This window comes from Acanthochromis polyacanthus, chromosome 17 (genome assembly GCF_021347895.1).
Source record: "Acanthochromis polyacanthus isolate Apoly-LR-REF ecotype Palm Island chromosome 17, KAUST_Apoly_ChrSc, whole genome shotgun sequence".
NCBI classification, from domain to species: domain Eukaryota; kingdom Metazoa; phylum Chordata; class Actinopteri; family Pomacentridae; genus Acanthochromis; species Acanthochromis polyacanthus.
The window spans coordinates 22071127-22090909 of record NC_067129.1 but is presented as its reverse complement, the minus strand read 5'-3'; the positions used below and the strand labels follow the sequence as shown (position 1 = coordinate 22090909).

Below are 19783 nucleotides of genomic sequence, written 5' to 3'. Positions count from 1 at the left end.
AAACATTACTGAGCCTCCTCCATGTTTCACCGTAGGGACAGTGTTCTTTTCTTCGTATGCTTGCTTTTTGAGTCTATGAACATAGAGTTGATGTGCCTTACCAAAAAGCTCCAGTTTGGTCTCATCTGTCCAAAGGACATTCTCCCAGAAGCTTTGTGGCTTGTCAACATGCATTTTTGCAAATTCCAGTCTGGCTTTTATATGAGTTTTTTTCAGCAGTGGTGTCCTCCTTGGTCGTCTCCCATGAAGTCCACTTTGGCTCAAACAACGACGAATGGTGCGATCTGACACTGATGTACCTTGGCCTTGGAGTTCACCTTTAATTTCTTTGGAGGTTGCTCTGGGCTCTTTGGATACAATTCCAATGATCCGTCTCTTCAATTTGTCATCAATTTTCCTCTTGCGGCCACGTCCAGGGAGGTTGGCTACTGTCCCGTGGGTCTTGAACTTCTGAATAATATGAGCCACTGTTGTCACAGGAACTTCAAGCTGTTTAGAGATGGTCTTATAGCCTTTACCTTTAAGATGTTTGTCTATAATTTTTTTCGGATGTCCTGGGACAATTCTCTCCTTCGCTTTCTGTTGTCCATGTTCAGTGTGGTACACACCTTTTCACCAAACAGCAGGGTGACTACTTGTCTCCCTTTAAATAGGCAGACTGACTGATTATGAGTTTGGAAACACCTGTGATGTCAATTAAATGACACACCTGAGTTAATCATGTCACTCTGGTCAAATAGTTTTCAATCTTTCATAGAGGTACCATCATTTTTGTCCAGGCCTGTTTCATTAGTTTGTTTTTTTAAATAATTATGTTAATCAACAATTCAAAAGTAATGGCTGATTTTGATTATTTAATTTTCAATAAATTTTTATTTATTGTTACTTTTGTGAGTTTCAAGTGATTTTAGTGAGAATTGTGGGTTTTTCCTTCTTTAACTGAGGGGTACCAACAATTTTGTCCACGTGTGTATAAACATAACAGAGTCATAGTCTATCACAGGGCTACATATACAGACAAACAATCACACTCACATTCACACCTACGGACAACTTAGAATCACCAGTTAACCTCAGCATGTTTTTGGACTGTGGGAGGAAGCTGGCGAACCCGAGAAAACCCACTCACGGACAGAGAGAACATGCAAACTCCTTGCAGAAAGATCCTGGGAAGGCCGGGACGCAAGGCGAAAGTGCTAACCAATCCACTGTGCAGCCCATTTCAGCAAAATACACAAATGTTATCTGTTCATCCTGATTTCTTAAAGCATACACAGTCTCTATCCTAAATTTGATTCTTCTTTCTTAAACTACATTATGACTGAAACCCAACTCTCTGCAGAGAAGCTGTGTCTTACTGTCAGCATGTCTCTGTCCCGAGCCTTTCCGCTGGTGGCTATTACTGCTGTATTCGCTCCTCTCCAAGGAGGACACGCCGCCGTTCGCCACACTGCTGGCCTCAGTGCACCCCTGGGGGCCCTGCAGTCTGTCCTCATCTGGGGGCGGTTCCGGAGGTGGGGGCAGATCTGAACCGACAGAGGTGAAGGAAAAAAACATGCACTGAGAACGCTGGGAATGCAAAGACGGAAATTTTGAATTTCATTTTCAGCAGATGCCTTAAACCTCATTCTGTCAGCTTTTTGTGAAACAATAGCTTTAGTCTCTTTCTGGCCGAGCATAGTGCCTGAGAGACAAATTAAAGTGCTGCTTTTCTTTACAGAAAGTGTATTTCAATAAACACTGGCATTGTAATTGTTAAAATTAGTGTTCTGATTGTGTGACTCACATGCTGCCAATGGTCTCAAGATTATGGATTTACAGTGTACTGCCGTTTTAGATTATCATCATCTCCAATCTGTGAGATGCTTATCTGGTAAACATATGGTGTGTACAGAGTCTGTAAGCTAAGATTACAACTCAAATCCATAATGAGGAACACCAGCCTTTGTACCAGGGCTGCATTTAATCACAGATGGTGTTGCATCTATCTGTGTGCAAACGCTGGATTCCTGTCATGTGTCTTCATTCACTAACTGACAGAGAACAGGAGCTGAATATTCAGCGACTGGGAACACATGAAACATAATTGCCACCTGACAGTGTCGTTGTCGTGAGCATGCAAATGGATACCATTATTTCTAAGAATAAACTGTTCCCTGTTAGTTCAAGAACACTCGCTGAATTTCAGGAAATGCCTGTTGTGGAAAGCACATATTTGAGTGAACACATCTGAATCCACTCACCTCCTTGTATATCTCTTCTGTACGCTGAGCTCTTGGAAACCTTTTTTTTCACTCTTGACTTTTGGTTGGGAGGAGTGCATGTATCTGCAGGTGATGAGCGACTGTGCACTGTGTTAGAAAAAGGGAAAACAATCAGAGAGTGTATTATGGAATATTTCAGTTCCAAACAGTGAATCAGCCCAGTTGTGGGGCAGATGCATTTCTGTCTGTTCAGCTTTCATGAGCTTGTTTGCTATTCTGCATTTCTGTGTGTGTGTGTGTGTGTGTGTGTGTGTGTGTGTGTGTGTGTGTGTGTGTGTGTGTGTGTGTGTGTGTTAGGCTTGCATGCATGAGCACACCAGTCATTTTACCGGGTGTAGTCGCGCTGACGTTGTCTTCATTCAGAGCTGGCCCCTGGCTGTGGAGGCAGCGATGGGCAGGACTTTGGCACTGCAGCGTGCCAACCTCTGATGAGCCGTGATGCTGTTGGCCAGAGAGGTTGGGGTTGGACTGGGTGAGCGACGGGCTCGGCGCCTGGGGAACTGGCACTGGACCGCAGGGTAACCTTCTGCTATGGGAAGTAAGGGCAACATGTTACCGGAGAGAACAAATGGAGCCAGAAGCTAAATCTCTGGTTCAGAGTGAGGCCCATTGTACAGGAAAATGCCGAGATTGCATGAATTATTTAAATCTTCTGACTGTTGGCTTTTCCTGTAATGATATGAATTCTAACTGCATCTTTTATTGTTATTTAAATGGATCATTAAGATGGGTGTCAAAATTAATTACTTGTTAAACATTGGCACTAGTGGATCAGTATAAACACAGAATCACTAAATGTCATAAGTTTGCCTGAACAAAAAGACGTCATTGTGAGGAAAGTGGAAGTTTTTGACAGACGGCAGAAACAATAATAATAAATAAATCCTATTACCTCCTGCACTGCCTGTAGACACCAAAGTCCTATCACACTTGAACCTGTTTTATAGCACTTAAAGCACTCCAGGTTGTTTTATCCTGACTAGATCCTTGCTTGTGTTCTACTCTCAGATCACTTTGGATAAAAGCGTCGGCTAAATAAAATTGTGCAATTGTAGAATTTTGCAGCTGCAGTGCCAACATTATTGAGGTTAGATGTCTTTAAAGTATGTGCTCACAGCAGACAACAGCAGCCCCCATAAGGTCGTGGTGCTGTGTCGCCAGATCAAGTAGTTTAATGGCAAGCTACTTTTCTGTGGGTTGTTAAAAACAGGGCTGTTGCACCACTGTGGCGTTTTCACACAGAATACAACAACAGCACTGCTGTGCTCTTACACTCATTCCAGCGGCTTGTGCTGAAAAGGGCTTGTAGGGCTGCACTTCAAAAGTTTTTAAGCTGTAAGAAAGGTGTGCTAAATTTCAACATCAATCCATCCATTATCTTTACAGCACATAATCCTCATCAGGGTCGCGGTGGGGCCGGAGCCTATCCTAGCTGACCAAAGCTGGGTTAGGCTTTCCGCACGAATGTAACGCAAGGAATCTGCACAAGAGAATGCCTCTGGCTTTTATACTCCGCACGGCGTTGGCTCCCAAACTGCAGGGGGCAGCGTATACTACCGCAGTACTAAACTAGAGTAGAAAAAATTTGCCATCGTTTACACCACTTACAACGTGGCATTTTACTGAACAGCTGCATTTCAGCAGTTACTTTTAATTTCATACTATGAACTGTTCATAACCTGATCATCACGGTGATCTCTTGGTGATGAATCGTATAAATGTCTGTATTTCTGAACTTCTGTTGCTAAGAGCTCCTGTTCTTCTGTCATGTTTTCTGCAAGTCTCCATCTGCATTGTTAGAAAAATTTGGAGGTATGCGATGCAAACTTTTTCTGCTTGATAAGGACTGCACGAGGGGGTGTGGCTGCTAAAATGACATAATTCGCGCTGATCCCGTGGATGCATCAAGCATAAAAACAAGCTTTAGGGCGAAGGCAGGGTTAACCTGGACAGGTAATCAGTCTATCACAGGGCTACACAGAGATACAAAGAACCACACTCACATTAACATCTACAGACAATTTAGAATTACCAATTTACCTCAGAATGTTTTTGGACTGGAGAACCCAAGAAAACTCATGCATGCACAAGGAAAACATGCAAACTCCATGCCGAAAGATTCCAGGAAGGCTGGGACATGAACCAGGGATCTTCTAGCTGTAAGGCCAAAGTGCTAACCACCAAGCCACAGTTCAGTCCCTTATTGTAACAATTTGTGTCAAAATTCAGAGTCAGAACTCTCAGTTTAAGATTCACTGTGTCCGAGCTTCAGAACCTGAGCTTGGAATTTTCTTTCGTATCAAAATAATTCAGTGATAGTTATCAGCACAGCCTATTTAAACAAATCATTCTACTGAAATTTAGGCTGTAGTTGTACCAGATAGACCAAAAACTAATGATGTTGCTGTAAGAGCACTAAAGGAAAAAAAATGTGTAATGTGAAATGAACAGTAAAGCAATGGCTGGTAAAACTGCCTAGACAGACACAGGGATCATAAATGAAATGTAATGTGCCATTATGTGACCATATATGAACACATCCATTCTGTACCAAACCCGTTCACATACCGCGACAGCTGCTGGCTGTCTAGCTGGTTGAGGCGGGGGAGGTCGTGTGGTGCTCTGGGCTCCTCATGGGGCGATGGGGTGAGGGTGGCTGTAGACTGGTGGCTGTAGGAGGTGGCTGGAGAAGAGGCATTGTTCCTTTGAGGGGGAGAGGGTCCGTCTTCACAGCCCTCCATCAGGTAGGTCCTCTCTGGGAGTGGTGGACACCACTCCTCATCCGAACTACAGGGACAGTGAAGAGTATTGTAGTGTATATGACAGTAGCTGGATCTTATCTTCAGGTGGTCTTTAAAGATATTGTCTTGGAGCTGCCTGTTTATTTACTGGTGCCTTCAAATCCGTCTAGCTATGAGACTAGTTAAAGATTAATGGTGCTCTTTCAGGCTTGATTCAAGTTGAGGGCCTTGCCGTTGGCAAAACTGCAGGAGGCTAAGCCTCTATTTGGGTGGGATGGCTGAATGTGAAGCTGAACGTTAGCTTTAGTCTGAGGTTGCAGAGAGCGAGTGGTAAAGAGGAACACAGCTAATTGTGTTTAGAGGATGGAGAAAACAGCTAAATCACTAAAGCTATTGACCAAGGCTGAGATAATTGAGTTGTTAAAGCCAGAGGCATAAGAACCACGTTGGGCTCGATACTGAATGTGCCTGCTGAGGTGACGCTAAGTCTGAGTGATGATGCAGCCGTGCTGTACTAATTTATAGAGATGCATGTCTGACAAATAGGAGGTGTGGGAGTCAGACTGACCCGATGTCCATGTCCTCGTGCTCTGGGAGATGGTCATCCTGCTCACATTGATCCAACTCTCCAATGGGTGGAGGTGGGGGCAAAGCCTCCATCCAGGTTAGAGATGGGGTTTTGACTGCCTTCCCCATCGCCTTCTGCTTGGGTTTACCTGCAAAACAAAACGGACAGAAAGACGGGGACTTACTAGAAGGGAATTGATTGGACTCAGAAACACGCACACAGTTTAATCAATTGTTCTTTGTATCATTTCCGACGGATAAGTCCCGATAGGTCGGCAACGGTCAATATGTAGTAGGATCGCAATCATGTGATCGAAGAAAAGTATCATACAAATCATCATCAGAAAAGATGTGTATTCAAAATGACATATTCGCTAATATTTGTGCAGTCCTCACCACTGCAGCGTTCCGGCTGTGCATACTGAGCTCCAGAGGGTCCTGGCTGAGTAATCCAGTGCCCATCATCCTGCTGCTCGCCACTGAGGGCCGGCGGCTGCGTTTGATTGGTGTAAGGCATTATGGAAGTGGAGGCGTAGGGGGTGGTGGAGGTGTGCTGGGCGTAGGTGAAGCTGTGCAGGTCCTCGCTGGTGGCATCGATGGTGCTGTAGATGGGACCTTCGGTGGAGCCTCCCATGCTGTACTTCTCCGTCTGATTCAGGTAGTTGGAGATGCCGGCTTCTACGCACAGATAAAGCTGTATTTAGCAGTTTTCTCGCACATCAGCACAACAATTCAAAAAGAGACATCCTCACCGTTGTAGTATCTCTCAGCTGTGTCGTGATTGGTGGTGCAGCAGTTGACGGCCTCTTTACCGCTGTGGACCAGGTTGGTGGTGGGCCAAGAGTCTGCCAACCATGGGTAGTTGCCCATGTTGCCTCCCAGCACCCCAGGCCTACAGAGATTCAGGGATTAATTTAAGGCATGGCGGGACACAATACAACAGTGGTGACTGTCCAAATGGAAATGCAGACTAGCAGAGAAAAGGTTGTATGTGCACAGGGAGAAACATCTGAAACATATGGCAGATATGATGTGAATATAAAAAAGGTTAGGACAGAAGATAGATCCATAACAGAATATAAATGTAAGATATAAATCAATTACCTTCCATTGAGTCCAGATCCCTCTCCATGAGGGAAACCAACTGCAGAACACAGAGAAAAAGGGAGAGTGAAGAGGAACTGACTTATGCATGTTACATTTTTTTTCCTCTTTGTGCTCAATCTTGACTCTGCTTATATTATATTGAGTAGATGTTCTCATCTTTCTAAAAGTGCTTTCTATTCTCTGCACTGGGAAAGGTCCACAAAGGCAATGTGTAAGTATGTTCAAGCAGTGCAAATGGTATAGCAGAGAAAAAAACAACAGAATCTACATCTACAGTATGTTTTTTCTAGTCAGGTCTCTGACAGCAGACACTGCTGCCATAAAGAGACTCACTACAAACTACAGAAGGACTTTATGTACAGTAGGTGGTCTCAAAAATCACTTAGAGGCACTAAGGAGCATGCATGCCAAACTTCAATTCAATTCAGTTATTTTTACCCTCATGGTGCCTTACCATCCTGTCCTAAGGGTCAAAAATGACCCGCCTCCACTGAGCCTCTAAAATAAAGCAGCTTAATTGAATTTTCAACCCAAAATCTACTTTACATGAAGAAACAACCTGTCTTGCATCACACACTTTGTGAATATCTAGGTTTGTCCCTCTTCAGAGGGCAGAAAGACTGTGTTGAACCAGTGGACACCATTCGTTTTTATTACATCTTACATATTATGACTGTTTGCTTTACTAAAGTAGAGGTTTATTATCACTATTGTTGCTGCTAAAGGTACTGCATAGGTGTAAACAATATCTGTTTGGCAAGATATAGTACTTGTATATCCTAAGAAAGAACCAGAAATGTGCAGAAAGTAGCTTGAAATGCATTTTTTGAATGGAATCAACAGTGTAAATGAAAGTTGATGATTTTCTGAGATCAATCAGTGGCATACATAATTTCAATTTCTCATTTTGTGTCTGTGTGTGTGTGTGTGTACGCATGTTTTAGTCCACTGTGACTGTGATTTTAACTGCCTTGTCAAAAATGACCCAAAGTCAATCTTTGTACCCTGGTGATTTAGAGCTCTGATGAAAATATAAACAAAGACAATGTTTCACTTTTTTTTCTAATGGTGGACTCACCAGAATTTCAACTAGAAAAAGATCATTTAGGGTTTTTTCTCTGTTGTTAAACATAGTGGCTGGGTCATTTTCGACCCTACGACAACACAAGGGTTAATGGTATATTTAAATTCGAAATGCCTTTGGGGGCAATCTGAACCCCTCTTCCACAGGTACTTTCCATGACCTCTTTCATAAGTGCAAAGTACCATCCCAGACAGCAGACCCAAAGAGCCTCGGGTCAGCAATAATGCATAATTCCACAGCTTAACCACTGTTCCTGACCTGCTGGCGTGTAGGCAAAGGAGGCGGTGTAGTGGCTCAGCTCCTTCCTCTTCTTGCGGCGGCAGTAGATCCAGACACTGAAGCCCATGAGGATGACCCAGCAGGCTCCGCCGATGCCTGCGATGAACGCCGGCTGCTTGACCACGTCGGTGATCTGCTCGGCCAGACTCACGCTGCTCTCCTCGCCGGTGTCACCGGTGCTGCCGCCTCCTCCGCCTGGCACTGAGGGCAGCTCAGCTGGCAGCTCTGAAGCAAGAAAATAGGTGGGAGGAGAGCAGAGAAAGGCAGCATTTAATTCAGTGTATTGTTTAAATACTTTTAAAGCCAAACAGCAAACACTAAAGCTTAACCCTGCTCATAATACTACCTTTACACTTCATAAATGAAACTGACAGCGGCTGGAGATAGAATCAAAGGCTTTTCAGAGCTAGTATGGTGAAATATTTATCTTTACTTTTGGTAGAATATTAAAATTTGTTAATAAATGCACGATACAATTCAAATTTGTATATCTCTGGACTTGTGGGAAGTATTAGATAAATTTAAAAAATGGCTAGTGGTGACACTAGATAAGAACTTCGGTGATCATATCTTTGGAATTTATTATGTGGAAAAGACATAAATACATCAAACTTAAAATATCAGCCTGTTGATGGTGCAGGAGATTAAGTCAGAATCACTAAAGTCAGTAGGATTCATCCTATAGGAACTATAAATGTCTTACACCTAGTGAGGCAAAGTCAAGTGATCAAAAGCATCAGTAAGATTCATCTTGTGGGAACTATAACGGTCGTAGACATGGTGTTATGGGAGTAGAGGAAAAGTAATGGAATTTAGAAAGTCAGTGGGGTTCCTCCTGCGGGGGATCTGTGCAAAATCCCATGGCAATCCATTTAATAACTGTTGCTGCTTTGGTCTAGAAGTAGCTCAGCAACTTAGAAAAGCTAAGTCCCCCTGAAGTTTCTTGTAGAACCGTATTTATCTACATTTTCATCTTGGCCCGCTCTCCATCTGTTTCAGTCTGTGTGGACTCACTGATGAGGACAGATACAGGCTGACTGCGGGTCCCGATGCCGGCACTGGTCACAGCCGCCACCTCCACCTGGTAGAGCACACCGGGCATCAGGCCATTCAGCAGCGTGGATAACGTGTTTCCATCCACTGTCTTGTTAATGTAGTAGCGCGTCTGGTTGTCTCCGCCGCTGCCCACGCACCAAACCTGTACGGATACACAATTTGTTACACAGCTGCTTCATGTTTTGGTCAAACTTTGAGACTTTTTCATTTCCATTCACTGATTAAATAGTTAACTACGGGCTGCAATTTTATTTCACACTGTTCATGTACAGTTGTTGATTTTTACTCCGCCAAGGAACGCAACGGAGTCATGTGATGATCGGTGTGCATTTGTCTTTCTGTCTGTCTGTCTGTAAACAACATTACTCAAAAACGGACAGACAGATTTGGATTAAATTTTCAGGGAAGGTCAGAAATTACACAAGTCTCTCTGTCTTTCCGTACAAATCTCCCTCTTTGTCCTGGAACTGTGGCCGCAAACAAAATGAGATTGAGCAATGACAGGTCTGTGATGCCCTTAGATGTCCGGGGCTGCACACGCGTCACACTGAGTGGATCAGCGTGTGTCTACCCTTCGTCGAGAGGCGTGGGTAACCCGCTGAACCCCACTCGTGATAGGGATTTGGGATTGCAATTATTTCCCACGAACGAGGAATTCCCAGTAAGCGTGGGTCATAAGCTCGCGTTGATTAAGTCCCTGCCCTTTGGACACACCGCCCGTTGTTAGTTCCTCTAGATAGTCAAGTTTGAAAAAAAAAAAAAAAATCTCTCTCATAAAGTAAGGTATCCAAAAACTACTGTTTTCATACTGGTGCTAGTATTGAAACTTAGCATTCTCATCAGCACTACTACTGAAATATTTCCAACAATACCCAGCCCTGCTAATCCAGGTGATTAGAATCACCCAGACCACTCAGGTCATCTGGATCAGGTCTAGTAGTTCCTAGAGTAAAAACCAAACACGGAGAAGCTGCATTCAGCTTCTATGCCCCATATATATGGAACAAACTCCCAGAAAACTGTAGATCAGCTGAAACTCTCAGCACATTTAAATCCATTCTGAAGACGTACCTGTTCTCAGCTGCTTTTTATTAAAGTATTTTAAGTTATTTTAAATCTTATTTTATGTAAGTTATTTTAAACAGCCCTTGTTTTCTGACTCTTGTTTTTGATCTTTTTACTGTTCTGTTTTTCTTTTAATAATTGCCCTTGTTTTCTGACTTCTGCTTTTGATCTTTTTACTGTTCTGACCTTTTTTTTAATGATTTCATAAATGTTTTCTTTTGTTTTTCTTTGAATAATTGTCATCTTCTGTCTTAATGTCTTTGTAAAGCACTTTTGCCTTGCCATGTCTTTTGTAAAGCACATTTGCCTTGCCTTGCGTTGCCTAGATTTAGGCAGTGATGTGGCTTATAGTCTGGATCCACAGATTTGTGAAAGATTTCTGTATCATTGCGGGATAGTGGCACAGGATCACTGCAACCATGACTACAAGTGACCACCATGTCAGCTGCTGCTGATGATCACATGATTGCGATCCTCTACAAATCAACCACTGCGGACCACAAATTTTTAAGATTTCATGTGTCGGAAATCATATAACGACTGAGAGCCTTGGAGGAGTACTGCGCTCTCTGAGTGCTTTTCTTGTTTATGTTTTGTTATCATTTATTTATATTAAAGCTGAACTGATTAATCAATTGACTGATGAGAATAAAGTCAACCAGCAACTCCTTTTATAATCTTCATCCATCCTCTATACACCGCTTTATCCTCACTAGGGTCGCGGGGGGTGCTGGAGCCTATCCCAGCTGACTCGGGCGAAGGCAGGGGACACCCTGGACAGGTCACCAGTCTGTCACAGGGCTACATATACAGACAAACAATCACACTCACAATAATCAATTAACCTCAGCATATTTTTGGACTGTGGGAGGAAGCCGGAGTGCCCGGAGAAAACCCACGCATGCACAGGGAGAACATGCAAACTCCATGCAGAAAGATCCAGGCCCACCCCGGGATTCGAACCAGGGATCTTCTTGCTGCAAGGCAAAAGTGCTAACCACTACATCACTGTGCAGCCCTTTTATAATCTTTCAAGTCATTTTTTTTAGGAAAACATAAATGATTTCAGAAGTTCAGCTCTTCATTTTACAGAATTTCTTGCTCTTCTAAGTCTCATCTGATGAAACTTCAACTCTGTGTTTTGTAATAAAAGAAACAGTGAAACATTTAGGATGGCGGTGTTCACTATTTTTCAACAATTTATAGATCAAGACATTGTCCTTTGAAGCTAATAATCATAATCAATCAATCATAATCAATCCTAAGCTTATAGTCTGGATCCATGGATTTGTTAAAGATTTCTGTATCATTGTGAGACAGCACCACGGTGTCACTGTAACTATGACAACAAGTGAACAGTACATCAGCTGCCTGCTGATGATCTGTCAGAAATGATACATGAAACAATTCATTCAATTGTGGGGGTGTTTCTGAGTCCCATCAATTTCTGCCTCTTGCTAAATATTCAGGTCACACGATTTGGCATCCATACATAACATACACATTCATAACATGTAGATACAGAACAATTCTCCAAAACCCTTCTACATCTTTTTATTGTAGACCCTCCAGAAAAACTTGATTATGCGATCGCATGAATTCCCACATTAATCACCAAAATGCCGCTGATTATGCGGGGGTCAATTATTTCCCAAAAGGCCGCATAATTCCCGCAAAACAGCGCATAATTCCCGCAAGAATCTCACATTTCCACGAAAAAAAAGTGAAATATGCGGGTACCGCTTGATTTCACAATTTCCGCATAAAATGAGAAAACTATGCCCAATATAAATGGAGCTGTGAGTGAGTTTTTATGTGACACCCGGCCTGACGTCATCAGTTTGCACATTCACACATACACTAGAAGCACGAGCTGATGCGGAGCGCGGCACTCAGAGACGAAAAACGAGGATGGCAAATGCTCAAAGATCACATTTACCTACGAATATTTCAGCCAGAGACCGGGCAAAACAGTACCCAGATTTACTGCATGAAAGTGGGGGGAAACTTTTTTGCAGCCCATGCAACATCGTTCTGGACCACCGAAGAAAATCAATCGCGTTGCAGGTAGTTTGCTCTACCTCAAAGTATAACTAAGCAGAAAGAATGTTATATTTCTGAGAAATTTGTGATTGAGGAATGTTTAAGTCGTGCTTAAGCTGATAATAAATGAAACATTGGCAGCACTTACTGTGATGTGTCTTGCATGTAGTATCTTTATATTGGTCTTTTTCATTCAGTGGTAGCCTAGTAACAGGATGTAGGAGAAGAATCACCTTTTTTTTCCCAGTTCTTAAATATTTCGCATCTGTTTGCATATTTCACAACTATTCGCATACCTTGCAGCTTTCCGCAATTTCCCTGCATAAAATGGCATAAAAACCCCGCATATTTATTCGCATAATCAAGGATTTTTGCCCGCGTTTTTCTGGAGGGTCTATTATTGTGATGAGTGTCAGTTTTTCCATTTTTAAACAGGCTTAGTATTTTGTGCAATGAGTGCAACTTTGGTTTGAAAGCAGGCTCCTTAAATATCATATGTGTTCACAAGAACTTTGCTCTGTTTGTACAGGTGTGCAGAACTTGCTGTGTCATGTATGAAACACGTGACTTGGCTCGGCCGAGGTCTGTTTACCCGATACTCCTGTATGATGCCGTTTTGCATGTCGCTGGGCGGAGGCTCCCAGGAGACGCTGATGCTGGAGCTGTTGCTTAGCTTCACTGTTGCCACTGTAACAGCTCTGGGCGGGGCACTGGGGACTGTGAGAGGTGGGTTTTAGTCTGAGGCTTTCATCGTCATTTCATCATTATGTTGAGCATATTAGCAAAGCAATTGTTAACAAGTAAAGAAAAAGCAAAGTTGTTCAATACAAGAAGAGAAAATATTCTTCAAAATTTAAAAAAAACATCAAAGTGGATGGAGCAAGATGTGAAATTAAGGTTTATCGAGGGCTATGCAAGTTAATAATGTTTCTTTTTTCTTTTTTTGAACCAGACTAAACTACTCAAGCAGGTCGATTCAAAGTCCATAAATGCTGATGGCAAAAAATGTCTGCTCCCTTGTTTTTAATCTGGAGTCTGGATCAACCAATATAAACCCCAGGCAGTAAAAACTGTGTGTGGAGGCTGAATTTAATGAAAATAGCCATCAATATAAATGAAGCTAAATTGCAGCGGATATAAAATTAACCCCACAATGAGATAACATGACTGAGATTCATGTGGTGTCACACAGGCTAATGAAGGTCCTGTAGAGTCAAAGAGAACGTAGCCCAGTTTATTAAAAGCACTTGCAGACATGTTTCACAAGTCTCCAGACTTATTACCTTCTTCTGGGGTTCGAACCAGCAATGTTCGGCTGTCCTTCCCCTGGAATTCATCAAAATAGGGACGGATCTTTATCTCGTACTCAGTTCCTTTGAGCAGGCTGGTGAGGACGGTGCTCCGCTCTGAGGGGGAGTTGATGTCCTGAAGGAGCCAGGTCGTCCCGCTGGGTCGGTAGAAGAGACGGTAACCCTGAACGTACTGAGACTGACGGTCGACCTAAAAACATTTGTTTGGAATCAGGGGAAAAAAGGAGTCAAGGTGAGAGAAAAGACATGGAGATGAAGTAAAAGCATAAACACTACCGTTCAAAAGTTTGGGCTCACTTTGAAAAGTCCTTATTTATGAAAGAAGAGCATTTTTTTCAATGAAGATAAAATTAAAATGATCACAAATACAGTCTAGACATTGTTAATGTGGTAAATGACTGTTCTAGCTGGAAACAAATGATTTTTAATGGAATATCTCCATAGGGATACAGAGGAACATTTCCAGAAACCATCACTCCTGTGTTCTAATGCTACATTGTGTTAGCTAATGGTGTTGAAAGGTTAATCAGTGATTAGAAAACTCTCGTTCAGTTATGTTAGCACATGAATAAAACTGTGACTTTTCATGGAAAACATGAAATTGCCTGAGTGACCCCAAACTTTTGAACAGTAGTGTATTTGTCCCTTCTTTGAGCCTAACTGAACCCTTAAACGCTTCTTCAATTTCTGAGCCACTCACCGTCCACGATACTCGAATTGAAGCCGGTGTCAGCGAGACGGGGTCTTGAAGCTGGACCGCCACTTCCCCCAGCTCCCTCTGCACTTGCCTGTGGTCCACTCCCTGACCTGTAGGACTCACATCTGAGGAGAAACAGATATTCACTTACCCCCTAGTGTAATACTGTCAGTGCATGAACACACATGGCTGAGGTGTTTGCAGGTATGGATCAAGTTGTGTTTGGCGTGTTGAGAGTCGTGTCATACTGACCTTGTGTTCTGACCGGCTCAGAGATGGGGCTCGGGTCACTCAGGCCGTAGGCGTTGACAGCTCGGACGATGAACAAGTAGATGGTGTTGGGGAGAAGGCCGGTGATTGTGTGCGTCTCCATCTTGACCATGTCAGCCACAGTCTGCCACGTGCTCCCCGCTGATTGGCTGTAGAGGGACAGAAGAAGAAAAGAGATGAACCTAATGAATGTTATTAAATTAATAGGTTCCTAATGCTGATGTGCTACTGTCTAAGCAGCATTTTACGGTTGTAGGTTATTAAGGTGGAGATTATTTAGAAATTGGTACATCATTGTGACACGGATGGTTAATCAGCAACTTCATTCATCTGTTGATTACTTTCTCGTTTTATTGTTTAGTTTACAAAACTCCAAATATTCCTATCATATTTTATTTGCTGTCATACAAGATTAAGGTTTTGGTCATTTAAATAATTGAACTGTCACACAGAATAAAGAACTAAACCACAAATCAAAATGGTTTAAGATGAGTAAGCAGCAGTGCAATTATATTTAGACCAAAGCCAGAAGACAAATCCGTGCATAATATTTATTTATTTAGATAATGTGCATTTCAGCGGGATTCCTCAGAGTAATTCTAGACAATAAGCTGAATTGTAAATCACACACTGATGACTTCATCTAAAACAGCAAAAACAAAGGGCTGATTAGTAAAACGAGATACACGCATATTTTCAGTGCGAGATTATTTATACTTGACTCCACCACATAGTTTAATAGGGTTATGTTTAGGGTTAGGTTACCGGTTCAGGTTAGGTTTATGGTTAGTACCAAATTTAGATTTTAATTTTTGTAGGATAAAAGAACAAAACAGAATCCCCCTTTTCAAGCTCTGCCACTCTCAAACAGAATGCCCTCTATTCTGTCTATACTGAAATGGCTCCTATTTCAAGTTATTTATATTTACCTCTGTTCAGGAAAAATAAACTAGGAAGAGTCATCTGCTTCATCTACATTTCAAGGAAAAATAAATGACCAATAGGGGTCCAAAAATGTGGGTTTGACTCTCTGTAATCTTGTAAACTCACCCTCAGATGTTTTTGAAAAACAAAGAAATGCATCACTGTCTTTTCTTAGCACCTGTATATTCTGAATAATATGGTAGATTCTGGTTTGCGTCACTGAGCATATGAATGCTAAATATAGATTGAATCCAATTCTCCTCTAGTGGAGCCATGACACTCTGCCTGCTCGCCTCTTGCTGTATGGATATTACACTCTGTATCACCTTTTAATTCCATTAAAAATCAGCTGTTTCCATTTAGAATAGTCATTTACCACATTAACAATGTCTAAACTGTATTTCACGTTAATTTAATGATATCTTCATTCAAAAAAACTGCGTTTCTAAGTGACCCCAAACTTTTGAACTCCAGTGTAATGTGAGTGTGGGCACCACTTTCCTACTGCAGTCAGGATCGCTTTGCAATGCTGATTTGATGTGCCGCTACACAATTAACCAATGCAAAGGAAGATCTCCAGGCAATAGCGGGATCTATTTTTGGCTCCCTCTAATATTTCTTATCTGGTAAACAATAGCAGATGTGAGCAAAGTTATTCGGTTCAGAGAAGTTTGCAGTCACTAGAACATTTTCCAAATGGTACAATTTGCCATCCTGATGAATAATGTAATGGGGCTTATAAGAAGGCACAGCTGCCAACAGGAAATGAGGGCATGTTCTTGGCCTTGTGGCACTCCCCCAGATGCATCATCCCAACGCCACGTTGCCTCTTCCTCGTGTCTCTTCCCTTTACTTTGTGAATGTATTGTCACCTTGGCAGAGCAGCAGTCACAAAGGTCTCCCCAACCATTTGTTTGACACTTTTAGATTTTCCCCAAGGGTACTGTGGGGGTTTACGGCAAAGCGGCTTCGGTACTGAACTGCAACAATTAGACCAAAGAGGGAAAACGTCTCATGAATACTCATGTCGCCTGTGTTATGTGAGCAGTCTGCCCTGTGCACTCGATTCAAGGTAACTTTGTGGAAGAGATGCTCAGGAGTTCACACTGTCACACACTGGGCTGAAAGAGAGAATGAATGCAGTCTCGCCGAGAGAATGAAAAGTCTGCCTTTGCAAATTAAATAAACACTATTACACAATGCATATGTACACACACACACACACACACACACACACACACACACACACACACACACACACACACACACACCGTAAAAGCCCCAACCCTCGCTCTTCCCTGTGCTCCTATAAACAAACCTTAGCACCTCAGGCAAGGAAATGTTATTGCAAACATCCCAGTGGTCCCCTCCAGCTGCTTTATAAAGAATCAGTTTGCGTTATTCAGAGACGTTCAGCTGCTGCCATGGGCCACGGTGGATGTCTGGATCTGATTAAGCTCTGCTGGTGTTCTTCTCTTTATCGAATTGGAAGGACACATTTCCTCATAACATGGCCTATCTTTATCTAGAGGCCTCCTTCCATCCGGCGAGTCACGTATCCTGATCAGCTGAATCTGTTAAGGCCCTAATCAATCCAAGGTGGACTTCTGCTCAGGTGAAGGTCTCTGCTTAGGAGAATTCAAGTTCAGACGAGAACCTGAGGACCAGAGCGCACAACAGCATCCTCTGATGTTTTGTCAGCATGTTTAAGGGCCAACAAAGACAAGTTGTGACATTCTATTCTGTAGTTTTTCTGCAGATGTTTTCAAGGCCTTATACTCATAATTAAAAAAAGTGGTTGGCCTTACTTTAATCCTTAGATGCATCATTGGTTAAAAAATGACCCATCGGGGTTGTTTTCTTGCAATATCTTTGTAATGAAAAGTTTTTATCATTTCATATTCCAGCTATTCCTCAAAAAACATGTTTTTGATATCATTCCATTTACATTTTTAAGTTATCATTCATACTTTTAAGGAAATTGAAATATTTGTATTACTACCCCAAGCTCTTTGTCACTGATAATATCATACAAGAAGTGATGAAATGCAGAGGCTTGGAGGGACAGAGAGGAGCAACAGCTGGAAGAAAAGAGTGGAAAAATGTCAACAAAATGGATGTTGACATTCTTCTGTTGCTGTTCTGTGTAATATTCTTCTCTTCCAATTATCAAAACGTTCACAATGTGCTATAAAGTGGAAAATAAGCAAATTTCAAATATTAAATCATTCTTATATGGACAAAACTATAATACAAACAATATTACAAATAATTATTCTTAACCAAAATGACAAAAATGGCATGATTCTTATACAGGCCGTTTTTGACCCACTAACTAAAGAGGTTAGGGTCCAATCACTTGTGCATCTAAGGGCTAAAGAGTAAGCAAAATAATTTTATTATTAACTGCCTCAGTGAACGAGGTTCAGAGTTCCAAAATAAAAATGTCTTTAGTCCTGACAAAACCAATGCTTCTGCAGTAAAACTGTCAAACTTTAAACACAAGAGGTGTACAGCTTTCACTGCTCGATAAAGAGGGGGAATGGCTTGTGACAAACGATGATGAAACATCATACAGAGGAGTGAATGGCCTCTGACTAAAATGTCTCATTTGTCCTTGATGGCTGTGCAGGTGTAAAAACAAGGGAGGACAAATGTTCCTTTGATGTACAGCAGCTCAGACTTTTGTGAAACTCACCTGAAGGCCTCGATGATGTAGGAGGTGACGGCGGCTCCTCCCTCGTGGGCGTTGGGTTGCCAGGTCAGAGAGACGCTGTTCTTGGACACATCTGTGACTATGGGTTTGTGGGGCGGACCCGGCAACTGGAAGGGCTCGGTGGCCGGAGCTACCGACGAATCTGCGCTGTCTGGATGATGAGGGGAAAACACAGGACAGAGAGAGGGTGAGGTGGGGAGGTGGAGGAGAGAAGCCTCCTTTTGATTGTAACATCTGCCTGTAGCGTTACTGTTTCATTATGTCCTCTGTGTAAAACCGCTAATGTTGACTGAGCATTTGCATCACGGTCGCTGCAGGCGGAGCTCCTCACTTCCAACAGACTTCACAATTTTGCTATTAGATCTTAACTAACCATTTAGATGCTAATAGTCAAATAACAAACTTAGGTGTCATCAGAGTCGCTTGTTAAGTCGTTACTCCTTCATTTAATGCCACTAATGAAGTCTCTACTGCTTGAAATATTTTATGTGCTAATGCCTGATAGGTAGTAGAGCAAAAGAAGGGGCACAGGCTCTACAAAGCAGTTAAATCGATGGTGTGCTGTGAGCTGCAGTTGACGACATCTCACAATTATGAGGGCATTAGCATATTTCGGGGGACTTTCTTCTTCCTTTTAGCGCTTTCTCATCGACACCATGCATACAGATGCAGACATTTACATTTGCAGTCTGCTCGGTAGCAGTATTAGGAACAGCAGTGGTTAACTGTTTGAATTACACTCAGCTACTTGTTTCATTTCAGCAATTAAATCAGCAAAATCATAGAATGACTCTATAAAAAAATCATTAAAGGTCTTTGATAGAAAACCAATGTCATATCATGTTTGTAATATATAGGGGGTCCTCGGTTTACGACATCCTTGACCTATGGTGCTTTGTCGTTACGACGGAACTGGTTACATTGAACTAGCTGGCAAGCAGAGTGAATGAACACAGTGTCACGTGGCACTATAAGAGGAAGACGACTTTGCTTTCATTCGCCGGTTGTACGCCACATTGGATTGTGCTACATTTGCTAAAACGTAGGAGTGTGAGTTCCACTTTAAGAGGAAAATCGACATACGTCGCACCATAGGAACGGAATTCTGACATAAGTCGAGGACCCTCTGTACAACTTCTTGAGCTTTGAGAATTTTTAAAATTTCAAATTTGTTTGTTTGATTTACAAGGTGTTGCATGGACTCGCCCCACCCCCCACGTCTGACTTTCTTAAAAGAAGGGCTCACAGCGGTCTCAGGGCCTCCTTGAAAGGGGACTGTGAGGTGCCACACAGAAAAACAGTTTTTGGACAAAATGCTCCTTCTCTGAAGGCCAGTAAGATCTTGAACAGACTTCCACTCTACATAACAGTGTCCGACATTACCAACCTTCAAAATCCACCTCAACAGTGGTTGTGACCATTGACCTTTAATTTGTGTAGTTTTTGGAATATGCTTCCATTGTGACCTACTGTCCTATGTTTCACTGTTATATTTTTTATTAAACGAAGAATTTAACAAATAAAGTCACAAGGAACACTACTTTGGCACTTTGACCCTTTGAAGAAAATTCCACATTGTACAGTCACACTCTTTAATAACTGATCATTTCATTGCTGTTAATTAAACAGCACAGTTACTCAAATTGATAACTTTGCAGAA

General features: G+C 42.2%; 1 protein-coding gene across 3 annotated transcripts in view; it reads right to left on the bottom strand.

Annotated features, from left to right (window-relative positions):
- Window positions 1-19783, bottom strand: part of robo3 (roundabout, axon guidance receptor, homolog 3 (Drosophila)) — a 221452-nt gene that overhangs the window by 8019 nt on the left and 193650 nt on the right. For 2 of the 3 annotated variants that reach the window (XM_051937149.1, XM_022195782.2), the window contains exons 11-25: window positions 18106-18274; window positions 14466-14632; window positions 14217-14338; window positions 13490-13706; window positions 12799-12923; window positions 9057-9240; window positions 8022-8267; window positions 6677-6716; window positions 6325-6464; window positions 5969-6250; window positions 5574-5721; window positions 4833-5051; window positions 2594-2793; window positions 2244-2351; window positions 1359-1526 (exon numbers count right to left, since the gene is read on the bottom strand). In XM_051937149.1, the coding sequence (XP_051793109.1) occupies window positions 1359-1526; window positions 2244-2351; window positions 2594-2793; window positions 4833-5051; window positions 5574-5721; window positions 5969-6250; window positions 6325-6464; window positions 6677-6716; window positions 8022-8267; window positions 9057-9240; window positions 12799-12923; window positions 13490-13706; window positions 14217-14338; window positions 14466-14632; window positions 18106-18274 (2535 nt within the window). The remainder of the gene's footprint in view (window positions 1-1358; window positions 1527-2243; window positions 2352-2593; window positions 2794-4832; window positions 5052-5573; window positions 5722-5968; window positions 6251-6324; window positions 6465-6676; window positions 6717-8021; window positions 8268-9056; window positions 9241-12798; window positions 12924-13489; window positions 13707-14216; window positions 14339-14465; window positions 14633-18105; window positions 18275-19783) is intronic. The other variant, XM_051937150.1, reaches the window with a different exon arrangement.